At 41.7% G+C, this 17,144-nt stretch overlaps 1 protein-coding gene across 1 annotated transcript in view; it reads left to right on the top strand.

Annotated features, from left to right (window-relative positions):
- Fam114a1 (family with sequence similarity 114 member A1) overlaps positions 1 to 17,144 on the top strand; it is a 65,163-nt gene that overhangs the window by 32,374 nt on the left and 15,645 nt on the right. The window contains exons 7-9 of the mRNA XM_070013143.1: positions 2,902 to 3,054; positions 9,587 to 9,710; positions 15,851 to 15,942. Of these exons, the coding sequence (XP_069869244.1) occupies positions 2,902 to 3,054; positions 9,587 to 9,710; positions 15,851 to 15,942 (369 nt within the window). The remainder of the gene's footprint in view (positions 1 to 2,901; positions 3,055 to 9,586; positions 9,711 to 15,850; positions 15,943 to 17,144) is intronic.

The raw sequence follows: 17,144 nt of genomic DNA, 5'->3' as shown, positions 1-17,144 counted from the left end.
TCAATTAAATGATAACATACTAATCATACTGTCTTATACTTTGTTTTATTCATTTAATAATGTCTTTAGGATCTTTCCATTTGTGCACACCTGAGCATCGTAACTCATAGGGCTCACCAACTCTGGCCCACCATAACTCTATTGACTTGACCTCTTTCCAAATAGTGCTTTTCATTCATTCATTCATTCAGCAAATACATTTGAATATCTGCCTTGTGTCAGACACTGTCTTTCAGAAGCCATAATGGATAAGAATTTCTGTCCTTGAAGAGGTTTTGTTCTAGAGAGGAAAGATGGACGATCAATCAACATTATCTAGAAGATGAGTGCTGTGGGGAGAAAGAACATGAGGCAGAAACTAAGGGATCTGCAGTGTGGAAGGGAGAGTAGTAAGTAGCTTGGGAGGGAGTTCATGGAAATGATGACATTTGAGCAAATACTTGAAGGAAGTGATAGTGTTGACTATGCAGACACCTGTGTAAAGCACATTCCGGGCAGAGGCAGGAGAGTCTGGTATGAACATGGATCAGCAAAGATGCCACATGGTGAGAGATGAGTGAGCTAGGATGTGAATTATTGAAGATGAGGATAACTTTAATGGAACCCAGGCAATGGCAGATCATGGGGAATATTTATAAGACCCTTGAGTTTTACTGTTAGTGGAACAGCATTTGGAAGAGGAGGAGTGATAGGAACCAACTTGTGGAGCAGAAAGATCACCGTAGTTACCATTATGAAAATAGACTGGAAGAAGGAAGGCCAGGGAGGCCATATTAGAGTATGAATCAGTTTGTCCTCCCAGAAGCTGTTGCTGTGAACTAAGCAAGAGATAAGGGTGGCTCAGAACAGAACCTTGTGGAGGCCCTGCAAGTACCTGGTTGCAACACAGTTTGAAAATAGATCCAGGCTTGCTTGCTGATGAAATGATTATGGGCTGTGACATGAAGGAGCATCAGGATGGCTCCAAGGTCTCTTCAGAGCAGCGAGAAGGATGGAGATGGCATCAACTGAGATCAGATGGGAATTTCATCAGCCTTCTGTGTCTGTGACAAAACACCTGGTGTAAACAACTTACAAGGTGGGATTGTTTATTTTGGCTCATGGTTTCAGTTCATGGTCATCTGATACCATTGCTTTGGGACCCTATCACAACATCATGGTGGTGTAACAACCCTGCTCACCTCATAGCAGCCAAGAAACAGAGAGAGAGAGAGAGAGGAAGCGGCCAGGATCTCAATATCTCCTCCCTCTAAGTCCTACCTTCTGAAGGTCCCCCTCCCCCCCAGTAACACTACAGGCTGATGGCCATGGCTTTGACACCAGTGCCTTTAGTGCTCACTCAAATCCATTGCAGGAATCTATGACCATAAAATCAGATCTGTTCATACATGTACTACCCAAGTGTCTTGTTTTCTATCCTAACAGCACAGGGAATTTTTTTTTTGAGAAACACACGTACAGGATGGTTTTCAAATAACTGATTGAAATCTCCATAGCATCTTCCTGTCAGGAATTCTCCCACTCCAGAATCCCTCCCTGCTACTTCAGCCCATCTCCATTTTATCTCCAGAGGGCAATGGAGCCAGCATCCTTTGGCAAGGAGATTACCCTCCAGGTAGCTCTGATTCCATGTTCCACTTTCAAGTGAAGCCTAATTACACTTTTCATTCCATCTCTTCTTCTCTCTGTCCAAAAGTACACATTCAGAGAGGGAAGCAGGTGTGGGGAAAGGCAGCAGCCTCCATTATTTCCCCATCACCACGCCTTGAGATTAGCGCAGTAGTTGAGTTTCATTACATATGTTCAGTCGTCCCGGTGACAGTTTTATTTAGTTGTTTTGAGAAAACCTTGAAATTGAGAGTCTGCACTAATTTAGTCTTAAACATAGACAAGAGAGACAATTCTTTCCATAGCCCAGTGGGTTCTTGGCTAGCGATCTCAAGAACCCCAGAGAAGAATAAGGCTGATTGTTTTATTGGCACACGAAAAAAACCAGCCTCTGTTCTTGGATGATCCTCCCCATGACCTTGTGGTATTGCCCAGGGTATTTAAAGTCTCACCACAGATATTAAAGGACCCTATAAACTTTATGCTCTAGTAAACTTAATGAGAAATCACATAAAGGATGCTTACAAGCCAAAAAAGCAAGTACAGAAAATTGAGAGTGACTGATTGACTTGCATTCCTTTTGTTGCCTTTTTATTTAAATAATGGGAGGGGTATAGCACAAGGGTAGAGTATTACTGGGTATAAAAGTTTTGCTCTATTTGCCCTACAAAAGCACCAGGAACATGTAATGGCCATGAGCATGTGATGGTCACGAACATAAAAACATGAACATACAAAATTGAAAATGGAATATCATGTAAAAATTATCAATAGCATCCATCAAAACGTTGCAGAAATTTGGGGTTGGGGGTTAGAGGCCCGGTTCAGTTGATAGAGCACCAGCAATGAGCAAAAGCATTAGGCACCAAGTTCAAGTCCCAGTCTGAGACCTAAAAGAAAAACAATTCCAGAAATCCCAAAGTAACCAAAATCTAACCCTTTCCAGACACGAAGTCAGTTATTTCCATTGTCCCCAAGTCTTACATAGGAAGCTGTGTGTGCACGTACGCCAGTCCTTAGGCTTGAATTCAGCGCCTGAGCACTGCCTCTCAGCTTCTTTTGATCAAGGCTACCACTCTACCACTTGAGCCATAGCTCTACTTCTGAACTTTTTGGTAGTTTTATTAGAGATAAGCATCTCAGGAACTTTCCTGCCTGGGCTGGCTTTGAAACACAATCCCCAGATCTCAGCCTCCTGAGTAGGTAGAATTACAGGCATGAGTCACCAGAGCCCAGCATGGAAAGGGGCTTTTAAGCATACATCTGGTGTATAAATGTTGCATGTTTCTGCAGATGTTAAGGGAGGCCAAGGAGAAGGAAAAGCAGAGACTGGCACAGCAGCTCAGCGTGGAGAGGACCGCCCACTATGGGATGCTGTTTGATGAATATCAAGGTTTGTCACACCTGGAAGCCCTGGAAATTCTGTCCAATGAAAGCGAAAGCAAGGTACGTATGCTCTAGTTACTTCAATGACATGTTTAATGGTGTGTTTCCTTACACAGGAGAGGAAAACCAACAATAGAGTTTATTCCTAGAGTCTCATATGGTCAAATGGTCGAATGCTGTATGTACAGCCTCCAGCTATCCATAGTTCCCTTGAGCCATGCAAAGCTATTACCCCAGCCCAAGGCCAGGAGTCAGCACAGTAAGAGTGGCCACTCTCTACTTCCACATGGTGTAATAGGCTGTTCTAAAATGGGGGTGTCACACTGCTGACTCTCTGCACACACCCCCCCCTTGGTGATGTGTTCTGTCCCACAGCTTCATTGCTGCCTGCTAGAAACAGAGCAGCTGATGCTTCTTTTAGACCATGGAGCTTTAGTATATTTTGTTATATGGATTATATTGCTATTATATATTGCTTTATATTCAGCATCTTGTTGAAATACCTGGGTAGTAAAAAGCAGCATTGCCCTACTGAAAATTAGTTTTATTTGGGAAGGAAAGCCCAGCCTTGTTTGGTAGCCCTGCTCATTCACTGCCATTGACAGCACCTTCTAGCTGTGAACTCAGATGGTGGAAGGGGCCAGCTCTGTGGGTTTCTTGTTCCATTTGTTTGTTTGTTTGTTTGTTTGTTTTTGGTGCTGGTTCCTAGGGCTTGAACTCAGGGTAAGGGCACTGTCCCTGAGTTCTTTTATTCAATGCTAGCTCTCTACTACCTGAGCCATATCTCCACTTCTGGTGTTTTGGTGGCTCATTGAAGAGTCTCACAGACTTTCCTGCCTAGGCTAGCTTCAAACCAAGATCTTCAGATATCTACCTCTTGCATAGCTAGGATTACAGGCACCCAGCTTTTGTGTGTTTCTTTTGCAAGGGCACTGATCTCAGTGATGAAGGCTCCCTGCTCAAGACCCATTGGCCTCCAAAAACTCTACCTCTAAAAACCACTTCCTTGGTGATTAAGCAACCCCAGAGAGTAAAGAGTAAAGAATGAATAGCAGAAGCCAGATGATTTATATGACATTTTCCTTAAAGGATCTACAGAGGGTGTGTGTGTGTGTGTGTGTGTGTGTGTGTGTGTGTGTGTGTGTGTGTGTGTGTGTGTGTGTGTGTGTGTGTGTGTGTGTGTGTGTGTGTGTGTGTGTGTGTGTGTGTGTGTGTGTGTGTGTGTGTGTGTGTGTGTGTGTGTGTGTATTTAACAAGCATTTATATGGCACTTTTCTAGTCACCACTATAAGTACTGGAAACCTCAGCTCATTTACCTGTGTATAATTGTCATCCTGACTCCACTCTGGGCTGATTTTCCAATAGAGGGAACCCTCTGCACATGCTGCCAGAGGGGCCGTGACCATCCTGGTGACACTCTCTAGGGAGAGCTAGGAAGGTGAACTTAGAAGTGAGCCACAGAACGCAAAACTAACTTTTGATTCTGCCTGAGCTTTATCTTCTTACATTTAGATTTTGGGAAGATTGAGCCATTTTTGATGCCTACTTAGGCAGGAAAGGTCACCTCTGATCATAACACACAGCTAGGTGCCAGACAGAACAGAGACCCCTTCCAAGCCCCAGAATATTGAGCAACACATTACTATCTGTGTAGGTCCTTTTTGTGTGTGGATAACAGTCCTGCGCTTTTTTGCTCGACCAGCAGTCTACCACATGAACAACAGCTCTACTTCCAGCTTTTGGTGGTTAATTGGAAATAAGAGTTTCACAGAGCCAGGCACCAGTGGCTCACTCCTGTAATCCTAGCTACTCATAGGAGACTGAGATTTCAAGCCCAGGCAGGAAAGTACATGAGACTCTTATCTCCAGTTAATCACAGAAAAAGCCAGAAGTGCCACTGTGGTGAAAGTGGTAGAGTGCTAGGCTTAAGCAAAAGGAAGTCAGAGACAGAGCCTAGGCCCAGAGTTCAAGGCCCAGAACTGGCACCAAAAAAAGTCTCATTGACTTTTTATTGCCCAGGCTGGCTTTGAACTACAGTCCCCAGATTTCAGCCTCCTGAGTAGCTAAGATCACAGGCATGGATCACTGGTGCCAGGTTATGTATCTGCCCTTTATTGTTAGCCATGACCTTCAGTGATTACCTTGTGGTCAAAACTTCAAGCACATCATTCTCCCCAAAACGACGTAAAATGAACATGTCTTAATTAATTTATTTCATTAATTAAATGAGAAAAACAGACTGAAGTTATCACCAGTTCAAAGGAAATGCCTAAGAAACTTAAGTTTCTATGAATTAAGGGAAGGCTGAGGTGAGTGTATAGCTGGACCCAGACATGGTTTCTCCACAGCCCTCCCAGAATTTATTCTAGTGCCTGTGGAAGAGACTGAATTTGCATTGCCATTAGCTATCTACAGTTTACACAGCTGTGTGTATACTTTCTAATCTGTGCGCCCATAGATTTAGAAATCCATAATCCAGTAAAGGGCATCCTAAAAATGCATTTTTTCCACAGAAACACAATTTTTTCATTGCAAATCTGGGGATGGAATCAGACTTGGTGTTATTTTATATTATTCTGTAGCAGTTTAATTTTGGCCCCCTTTGGCCTCAATCTTCTTATCTAGGATATAGGAATAAAACTAAAGCCTTTCTCATAGGATTATTGTAAGAATTCAAATGACTTCAAAGGAAACTAGTAGTAGCATACATACTACATATTAAGCACTCAATAAGTATTAGCTAATATACATAAAATATATTATGAATACATTTTAGGTGTATTTATGCGTTGGATATTTTTGTTACTATTAAAATACTACAGAGAACATATGTAAAACTACAAGATTCCTGATAATAGAAAGAGATTCCATTCTGATTGGTATCATCAAAAAAGTCTCCCCTAAACTGGCTAGACTTATGTCCATAATCCCAGCCACTGAGAGGCAAAAATTAGGAGGATCAAGTTTCCAGGGCAGTTCAAACAAAAAGTTAAGTAGGCCCCATGTCAGCAAACAAAACCAGGTATGGTGGGTTCATAACCTCAGCTATGTAATAAGTAAGGTAGGTAGGATCATGGTTTAAAGTCAGCCACAGACAAAAGCATGAGACCCTATCAGAAAAGCAACCTAAAGTAAAAAGAGATGCATGAGTGGCTCAAGTGGTAGAACTCTTATTTAGCAAAGTACAAGATCCCAAGTTCAAATGCCAGTACCACCAAATAAGAAAGATCTCAGCTATGAGACAGCTCCAAGCCCCTGAAAAGAGTCACCTAGGATGTACAATGCTGGAGAGAGATCTAGTCCTTGGAAAGTGTGTTAGTTAGCTTTCCAGTAGTGTAACAAATACCAATGAAAATCAAGTTAGAAAAGGTTATTGTAGTTTGTGGTTTCACAGGTTCCAGTCCAGGATCCATTGACCCTGTTGCTTTAAGGCCGATCACAAGGCAGCACCTCATGGCAGGAGTACACATAGAACAAAACCACTCGCCCATATCTAGGAAATGAAAATGGGAAAGAGGAAGAGGCCAGGGTCCCACAGTCCCCTTCAGCACCTTCATCTGAAGACCTCCTGCTAGGCCTCATATCCTAATGGTTCCACAGCTCCCCATATCCCCAAGTTGGGGACTAAGCCTTTAACACGTGAGCCTTTGGGGGACATTGCAGATACATACTAAAATAGAAGTACAGTTCCTCTGCACAATGCTTCCACAAGCTCTGATTTCTTTCCCCACTTTGAGCTTTTTTTTTTTAAGGTATTCACAGAAAGGAATACAGAACAGTTAACAAAAAAAAAAAAAAAAAAAACCCTGATAGTGACAGTTACTAGATACTGCAACAAAAGCCCTAAAAATATATGAATAAAAACCAGAAGTTACTTTTCCCCTCCCGTGACAGTGCAGGGTAGGGGTGCCTGGCCAGCAGGCAGCTTTCCAGCTCTGCACTCCAGAGCCAGACTCCATCCATCTGTAGCTCAGCTAGATCTATCCTAAGTACTCAGGCCTCTGACAAGAATACAAATGGAGAACCAAACTAGGGCTGCCAAGTGCAGCAAATAAAAATGCAGGATGATTGTTGTAGAGATCTTCTGTAGTTGGGAGCCATGTTTGTGTATTTCAAATCACTACAAGGTTAGAGTTTACATATACAAATGATAAATACATGAGGTAATGGGTATGTATATTAATATGATTGAATCATCCCACAATGCAAACACCTATCAAAACATCCCACTAGATAACTAGATAACTAGTTAAAGTTAACCTTTGAGCTAGGCAACAGTGGCCCATGCTTGCAATCTTAGCTACTCAGGAAGCTGAGATCTGAGTATCATGGTTTGAAGCTAGCCCAGACAGATAAATCTGAGAGACTTTTATATGACTTAAGTAAAAAGCCAGAAGTGGAAGTATGGTTTGAGTGGTTTGAGTGCCAGCCTTCAATGAAAAAGATAAGTAAGAGTGCAAAGCCCTGAGGTTAACCCCCAGTACTGATCTAAAATTATATATGTGTATGTGTTTCTGTGTCAGTGTCTGTGTGTATATACATGTGTGTACATATATATCCATATATGTGGATCCATATACATACATGAGTGTATACATATACATAAATATGGATATATATATATATACACATGGATATATGGATATCCTACACAGATGTACAGATTCAGTGTACATCTCCATTCCCTCAGGGGATGAATTTGGAGGGAGACACATGGAGCTGCATTGTGTGCTCTGTATGCTCTGTATTGTATATTCCATAGGTCAGGGAAGAAGTAGTTGTGAGCCATCAAGCAATACTCACTCGCTTCTGTCTGCTGAACTCTGTCACTAATGGGCTGTGTGTTGATATCTTCCTGCTGAGCTTCCGCCCAGAGCCTCAGGCAGGTGCATTGCATGAGTAATGTGCATTACCTTTCAGGGGAACAGAGCCTGGTGTCCTGGACACTCTGTCTCCCTGTCAGTGTTACCCTGGTGAGCTAATCTACTATGAGCATAAATATGGGAGCAGATTGCAGAGGACTGGAGCTTCTGGCTAGCGCTCCCTCCATAGAACCTAGGCTGGCCTAGGCTACTTAGGGAGTTTGCAGAATGACAAAATATAGTCCTACCCATTTACAGACATATTTTATTTTTGCTATGATAGTCATGCCCTTTGACCATTGTGGAAATTCAGATTTCTCTTCAGAGGATGACAGCCCATCTGCCCTTGATTTTGAAGTGTTGACAGAGGGCAATTTCAAAAGAGGTTCTGAAAACCATGAGCAGAAGGGACATCACCTCCTCTGTAAAGCCCCTCCCCGTGTACCCTCTTGCAGTTCCCCAGGGATGGAGCAACTGCTCCTTTCTTGGGACCTCCATGGTGCCCTTCACTCAGAACTATTATGCTGTGACTGATTAGCATAGGCCTCTCATCCTAGGGAGGTCTTAGGGACTGATGGCAAACACAGAATAATAACTCACATCTAGCAAGTATACATGTGACTCTATATAATACTTAGGTATTTACTACCCATGTAAACATATATACACGCATATAATTAATTGAACATCCTTATGAATATTTTAAGTAAATTTTCTTTAAGTAAATTTTTTTGTGTGTATGCTGGTATTAGGGCTTGAACTCGGGGCCTGGTCTTTTTTCTGTCTTTTTGCTCAAGGCTGGTTGGTACTTTACCACTTGAATCACAGCTCCAGTTCCAGTTTTTTGATGGTTAACTGGCGATAGGAGTCTCACAGACTTTCATACCTGGGCTGGCTTTGAACTATGATCTCAGATCTTAGCATTCTAATTAGCTAGGATTACAAGCATGGGCCACTAAGACCTGGCTTAAATAAATTATTAAATTCAGTCCTCAGAACAACCTTATACAATAAATGCACTATTTCAGGAAAGGAAACTGAGGCATAGAAATGCTAAATAACATTTCCATGTCTATAAGGGTCTTGTAGATTTTCCTGCCCAGGCTGACTTTGAACTGAGATCCTCAGATCTCAGCATCCTGAGTAACTAAGATTATAGGCATGAGCCACCGATGCCTGGCCCAGATGAGTTTTTAAACATGATTGAAGAGCTGCCTTCACCCTTTATTTAGCATCTACTATACACACTTTCTACTCCTACTATACACAAAGGATCACAATAAAGTATGGATTTTGCTTTAGGACTGGGAAAATTGGCCTGGTGTGGTGGCACTCACCTGTAATCTTAATATTCTGGAGCATAGGTTGGCCTAGACTACTTAGGGAGTTCCAGGACAGTCTGAGCTATGTGGAAAGAACCTGTCTCAAAAACAAAACAAAGTATTAAATATGTAAGGTCTTATCTACGTGGGTTTGATTACAGAAACTAATAAAGTATTCTCTAAATAAAAAAACAAAACAAAACAAAACAAAACAAAAGGCCAAGGTTGCTTTTATAATCTGCCCAAAGCTGAAATTTATAGTAAAGTCAGCATTAAGCACAATAGTACCTCCCATACCACAGTATCATCAGGGTCTGGATGCTGGGGAAAACTGGAGGCTGCTGTATGTAAACATTATTAATGAGAAGAAAAGACGGCAGTTTTGCTGACCTAGATCTTTTATTTCAGGTTCAGTCATTTTTAGCATCACTGGATGGAGAGAAGCTGGAATTCCTAAAAAATGACCTAATTTCCATTAAAGATATCTTTGCAACAAAAGAATTAGAAAATGAAGAGAACCAAGAAGAGCAAGGTAAAGGAACACAGCTAGCTAAATATTACTGGCATGAAACTGCTGTTCATCAACCCAGCCCTTTGGACGTGGTGGCATTATTTAATCCAAGTGCTCCTCCTGCGTGCTTCCACAATACCCTGTGCACCTGTGCTGTGCTTACAGGAGCTGTCTGAGGTGATTTATGACCCTCGCTCTCCCTGGGCAGGAACTCCTCTTCTTTCTCTGTCCTGCCCAGTCCCTGGCACATCACAGGCAGGCACAAATTCATACGGTTGAATGAGCAAAGCACAGTCTACTGGGTCCTAAATGACTGCAGCTTTGTGTACCATCGTCTCAATTTATCTGCATGTGGAAGTTGCTTCATGTGATTCATGGTGATGCTGGGTGAGTCCTACAATGGATTTCTTTGCAAGAGTGTCTCTTCCCTTATGGCAGTAGCGGGGCTTGAACTCAGAGTCTTGTACTCTTGCTTAGTTTTTTTTTTTGCTCAAGGTTGGTGCTCTACTACTTGAGCTATTCTTCCACTTCTGGCTTGAGTGGTTAATTGGAGATAAGAGTCTCACAGACTTTTCCTGTCTAGTCTGGCTTTGAACAGCAATCCTCAGATTGCAGTTAGAATTCCAGGCACAAGCCATGAGCTCCCATCTTTTTTTCGTGTGTGTGTGTGTGTGTGTGTGTGTGTGTGTGTGTGTGTGTGTGTGTGTGTGTGTGTGTGTGTGTGTGTGTGTGTGTGTGTGTGTGTGTGTGTGTGTGTGTGTGTGTGTGTGAATGAGTTTGGGTGTGTGTGTGAATGAGTTTGGGTGTGTGTGTGTGAATGAGTTTGGGTGTATTTATAAATGTGTTACACTTCACCTAAAAAGTCTAGTTCTAAGACTAGGGTAGAGTGCTTACCAAGTATGTATAATACCCTGGATTCAGTCCTCACCACCACCAATAAAAGAAAAATGAAAGCATTGTTCTGACAAAGACTGTACCATTTTCCCACAGTGCACAGGACATGCTTCAGGTTGACACTCACTAGAGTGATGAAGTACACATGTCCTGATAATCTTCCCAAGAATGATTTGACCCACCTCCCCTAACAAGAGCAGAAACTATTTTAAGAAATGCAAGATTCCTTATGAGGGGAAAAGATATGTGCAGCATGGATTGCTCTGGGTTGTTCATGTGGGAATGGAAGAAAGTTAATTTCACCTGGTAGCACAGAGCAACTTGTCGATCATGGGGCTTGAACTCTGGGCCTAAGTACTGTCTCTGAGCTCTTTTTGCTCAAAGCAAGCACTCTACCCCACTTTGAGCCAGAGTGCCACTTCTGGCTTTTTGGTGGTTAATTGGACATAAGAGTCTCATGGACTTTACTGCCCCAGCTGGCTTCAAACCATGATCCTCAGATCTCAGCCTCCTGAGTAGTTAGGGATTACAAGGATGAGCTGCCCAGCTGGAATAACTTCTTACTGAGGTCATAGCAAGCCCTATACCACAGGAGTTTTGGATAGGCTATGCTGAAAATCCTAGCAACTACAGACACAAGGCCATCTTCTCTTAGGAATGCAGGAAACACCCCTTGCTCCCCCCCCCTCCCCAGGCCTCTGAGCACAGCCTCACACTCTCTTGCTGTATGGCCGTGAACAAGTTATAGAATTTCTGAAACTCAGTATCTTCCTCTATATTATGAAAATAATGATGTGTATCCCCAAAGGTGAAATTAGATAGCATTGTAAAAACATTTGTTAAAGTGCCTCACACACTAAACTGCTCAGAAATGTTAGCTGTTTATTATTTAGAGTATTATTGCTGTGCCAGGAAAATGGAAATCTGTGGTACTTATTTACTATTGGACATGCTATGGCCATCATGCAAGAATCATGGTAATGTGTGTTCACTCTCCAGTCACTGGAAGTGTTTTGTGGCCAAGAATGTTACACACCTGTAATCAAAGCTCAAACACAAGTGTTCAAATGTTTGAGTCTTGATGCTCAGAGCAAAATTATTCTAAGCATTTATAAACACAGCTTCCCTTTTAGACCTAGTTATTGATCTTGTATGCCTTCCCCTTAATAAGATTTGTGCACTTTGCATTAAGATACAAGAATCAGTTATACTGAAGCATAGAAAGAAGTCAGTGTAATGATTTTCAGTATAAGTATGTTTCTACAAAAGTCACAAAAGACAACAACCTTGTCTGTTATTTTTCATGAAGAAATTAAAGTACTAATTGTCCAGAGGGCCTGAAGTTTTCATTAGGAACCCAAGATAAGATAATCAGCCTTCCCTTCTCAACCAAAACAATCAGGCATTCCTCTTAAGTTTCATGATGCTTGAGGTAAACCTGTTTCCTCTGAAGTGTCAATCAGAAAGGATCAAAAGAACTCCTAAATTCCCTGTGACCCTAAAGACCTACTACAGATGATGTGTTAGAGCTCTGTAAGTTGAAATTTTAAAAAAAAAACTCAAATACACAACCAACTGGTGATGGCTCATACCTGTAGTCCTAGCTACTTATTAGAAGGCTGAGATCTGAGAATCATAGTTCAAAGCCAGCCTGGACAGAAAAAGTCCATGAGACTCTTACTGCTAATTAACCAAGAAAAAGACCAGACTTAAGGAGCGGCTCAAGTGGTAGAATGCCAATCAAGTAAAACCTGTGTTCAAGTCTGATATAGCATACACACACACACACACACACACACACACACACACACACACACACGTTGAAGTGCTCAACATCATGATTTAAGAATGATAGATTTTGTCTTTAAGTGACAAACTCTATTATCTCCCATATGTCCTTTTTTCTTAGAGTATTTCCAGATTGTCAAAACACTATTAATTTTAATTAATATGGTTTAATAAGTAAATGTCACTTAGACAATGAAATACTGGAAGAAAAGAACAGGGATCCTGTCATTAAATCAACCCAGTTTGAGGGAGAGTTAGGGCTCCAGGAAGATTGGTGAGTTGTCCCAAAACTGCAGAAAAGAATCTTATCATTAGGATGAGCAGTAAAATCCAGAAGCAAGATTCTAGGAGAAACCAGAATTTCCATCATATGTTTTTTTCTTGTAGGTACATAGATTCCTAAAAGCCTCTAACAACTAAATAATTTATTTGGTAGTCTCAGAAAGTGTAATAAAGTCATTTTTAGATAAATTTATTATCAAGTTCCTGTGCATTGACGAATGTTAGCAAATGGTAATTTTTTTATCCTGCTATGGCTCTCTAATTTGGTTTACTGACTGCAAGGAGATTTTTTAAGACATTTTCTACTTTTATTGCCGTGGGGAAGACCTCAGTCATATGTACCGAATCCTCGAGAGTTGCAGTAATGATTTCTGTTGCAACATTTTACTGTCATCTATTTCCATCTACTCCCAGTTTTCTTTGCAATTTGTTTTGCCTAAATTATTTACTAGAAGTTATTCACTTATGTTTTATAGCATCAAACACACATTTTATTTGTTTGTGCCATCCTAGAGCTTAATCTCAGGAACTGAGGTGCTGTCCATGAGGGCTCTTTTGGTTGTTGTGAGTTTTTTGTTTTGTTTTGGTTTTTGGTTTTTTGGGGGGGTTTTTTGCTGAAGACTAGAGCTCTACCACTTGAGCCACATTTCCACTTCTAGATTTTTGGTGGTTAATTGCAGATAAAGAGTCTCACAGACTTTCCTGTCCAGGCTAGCTTTGAACCGTGATTCTCAGCCTCAGCCTCCCGAATAGCTAAGATTACAAGTATGAGCCACCAGTACCCAACAAAACACACATTTTAAAGCTTAAACTCGTGTCTAAGTTAGTGCCAGTTCCTAAATGTACTTAATCTTCCTGTTTCTATCCGTGTAATTTATTTACATAATATTTCCACATTTATAAAGCAGTGCAGTGTTTGTTGTAATATTTTGTCCTCATGCGATCTTTAAAGAGGAGACAGGTGGATTTTATTACCCTCAATTTACAGCATAGGGTGTGGAATCAGATGGAGCCTGAGGTTGCGAGCCACATTAGCTGCCTGAGCCGCAGTGGGACCCGCACTTAGTCAGGGTTCCTTCTGGTCTGCAGCACTGTCTCATGTAGGACAAAAATGACCAGGCTGTTCCCTAATGAGACCTTGTTGATGCTGTTCACGTGTGCCTGTCCCTGCCCTCTCATCTTCCCACATGAGGATGAGCAACACCTCCCGCCTGCAGCCCCACCCTCTCTTCCTGTGTGTGGCGAAGGAAATCTCTTTCTCAGAGCCTGTATTCCAACTTCACCTCCTTCAGGAAGGCTTCTGAACCTCCTCCTGAGAATTAGATTAGTTCCCTAAAAGCCCCTGAAATCGCAGCACTTATCTCTGTGGGTAAAAACAGAGCTCATTTTGGATTTGTCATAAGCCAACAAGTCATCTCTAACCCAAGGCACACGCCTCCCTCTTTCCTGCCGCCGCACTGGGTTCCTCTTAGTCCCCTAAACTTGCCGGCCACAGCCACACTCCCTCCTGGGCCTTACTCTCACCGTGCTACTTCTGGAAGACTCCTTCCCCTCACAGCAAACTCTTGGCCGTCCTTCTCCAGGTCGTTACTAAATTTCACCGTCTTTAGCTTTCCTCCTATCTTGACCTGTTCAGGCTATTATAACAAACCAGCATACACCATGTGGCTTCTAAACAACAGTGGATTCGTTCTCACAGTTAAGGAGGATGTGAAATCTAAGACCAAGTGCTGGCAGATCCAGTGTCTACCAAGTGCCTGCCTGCCTGTGGTCATTAACAGCGCCCTCTAGCTGTGAACTCAAATGGTAGAAGAGGCCTTCAAGGGCACTAATCTCATTGTTGAGGGCTCCATGCTCATGACTCAGTCACCTTCCCCCAAAACCCATCTCCTGAAACAATCTTCTTGGTGACTAGGAAGAACACCGACATACAGACCTATTTAAAATTCCTAAGCCCCAGCTATACTGATTCTATCCCTTGACTTACACTTCTCCATAAAACTTACTACTTGATTACTTGACATGTATGCTTATTTTTTTGCTTATTAACCTGTTTCCTTTATGAGAAAAGGTAAGTTACAGGTAATAAATAAACTGATCTAAGTCAAATGTTTTGAAGAAAGATATACAAAGCACCCTGGTTATCTTCATGAGCTGCCAATATTGTTATCAAAACAACTGAAACTAACCTATCTTGTGCAGTATTTCTCACAAGGCTTAGCGATACCTCACTTCTTGCTACCAACCAATATTTGCTTCTCAGGGCCATGTGATTAATTATTATTCCCCCCCAGATAGGGTAATAAGCCCACTATGAAATCAGCTCTTCAGCGATACAGAAACTTTTAAAATGGAATTACCATTTAGATTACCATTCTAGATGTGAATGCAAGAAATAAGATTGTAGCTTTTAAAGATCTCTGTTGTTAATGATTTTTTATTTTATAATACTTATTAATATGTATTATATAATTTAACAAATTATTGATTCCATAAATATTCACTTTATCACCTACTAGGTTCCAGGCCCTGTGTAGGTGGTCTGAATTTAGAAATGAGCCACACAAATGCTGTCTCTGTACTTAGGTAGCTTCTAGTCTGAAAAGAAGACAGCTCATTAAGAGTATTGCCGGACCAGTCAGGTATCCTAGAAACCTTGGGAAGTTTCTCCAGAGAGATGATGTTGTTCAGTCAGATGGGATGCACCCCACTGAGACCAATTCTGTGTGCTCAGTATTGTGTCTCTGTGGACACAGAAGGGTACCCTGGGACTCATCGGGGTGTGATGAATCACTACGAATCATAAACAGACTCTGTGTCATAAATAAAATGGTCCATGTATCAGCAGCCGGGCAGAGGTGTTTTTTTTTTTCATTCAGTCATTAAGCAAACATCTACTAGCCACTGATAGCTGTGAACAAGACAGACAAACTTCCTCCTGCCCTCTTGTTAACCCAGTCCAGCCTTAGAGGATCTGCAACCAAGCCTCAGCTCTTATCCCTCACCCAGCTACTACATGCACACCTCTCTGTTTTACTGGCGTTGGCCAACATCCCTCATCACTAGTAGCTAGAGGGCAGACTGCCACAGCCCTCTTCGTCTACCCACCTGCAGCCTAGAAAATTGGGGGCAGCTGCCATATTCTGAAGGATGGAAAATAAATCATGCTTCTTATTTCTGTTGTGTTCTATTTCTAGGCTTAGAAGAAAAGGGAGACGAATTTGCTAGCATGCTTACAGAGCTTCTCTTTGAATTACATGTTGCAGCCACGCCTGACAAGCTCAATAAGGTCAGCACCATCTGATTGTGAATCTTTGGTTTTAAAAAGGGCTGAGAGGTAGGATCTCCTACCATGTAAAACTCCAGAGATCCAGGTGAAACAGAAAACCCCAGTCCCTGTATGGCACAGGGAAGAGAGTAATTAAGATTTGAGGAGGCAACATAATGACATGCCATGCTAGAGAATATTCAAGACAGTCATGAGACTGCCCTTTGCAATTTTACTGGTAATTACATTGTGACCTTGAACGAGTCACTTATCTGTTCATGGCAAAATAAAATGTTCTGTCTGAGTAGCTGTTATCTTCAGCACAGGGAAGGAAGAGGGGTAAAGAGTCAGCAAGGGATTTTTTAAATCCTCTCACCAAGCCTTTTAAGGAAGTATACCAGAATTAAGCAGAGAGAAAGAGACAGAAGAGAAAATAAGAGAGGAGAAGAGGGGGAGAGAGGAAGGGAAGGGAAGGGAGAGGGAGAGAAGAATGAAGGGAGGGAGCTAGGGAGAGAAATAGCAACAATTAGGTGAATCATACCTCTCCCATCTGGGCTACTATAGCTATATCATGTCTGAGAACATTCCAACATTAACTGTCTATTTCTCTAAGAGTACCACAGTATGTTTTGTAAGCTAGTATAAGGTCTTGCTGTGGGATTTCTTCTTTTTAATATATATATTTTGTGTTGCAAAGATACTGTACAGAGGGATTATAGTTTCATGAGTATGGTAATGAGTACATTTCCTATCAAGTATTATTACCCCCTCCTTTGTTTCTCCCCTACTGTCCCTTCCATCCCCACCTCCTCCCCGCCCCCAAGTTGTAAAGTTTGGTTTTCAACATAGTGTCTTGTACGTCTCATTGTTACAATGGGTCAACCTGTATCCTTATTTTCAGCATTTTGTTATTTCCCTTCCCCTCCCCAAATTAGAACAATGTATATACAAGATAGGGGGGGCACCAGAATCAGATACAGTGAAAACAGGGGTTATACCTTGGGGGAAGAATACACAAAAGAAACAAAAAAATTCACATGATACATTATAAGCACATTAAAAACAACAGCAAGAAAGATAAAACCTCTTGGGGTTCATTTCGCTTAGCATCATCTTATATGGTCATACGTAGGTAGCTTTTGACCTTTTCTGCTTGTCCTAGACATATACTAGTTATTGCAAATAAGGGAAACCATGGGACCTATGTTTCTTTGGGCCTGGCT

The sequence above is a fragment of the Dipodomys merriami genome, unplaced genomic scaffold (genome assembly GCF_024711535.1).
Source record: "Dipodomys merriami isolate MVZ:Mamm:240054 unplaced genomic scaffold, mDipMer1.0.p SCAF_9, whole genome shotgun sequence".
Lineage (NCBI taxonomy): Eukaryota > Metazoa > Chordata > Mammalia > Rodentia > Heteromyidae > Dipodomys > Dipodomys merriami.
The sequence above is the reverse complement of the archived record's forward strand: the minus strand, read 5'-3'. Positions and strand labels throughout refer to the sequence as shown.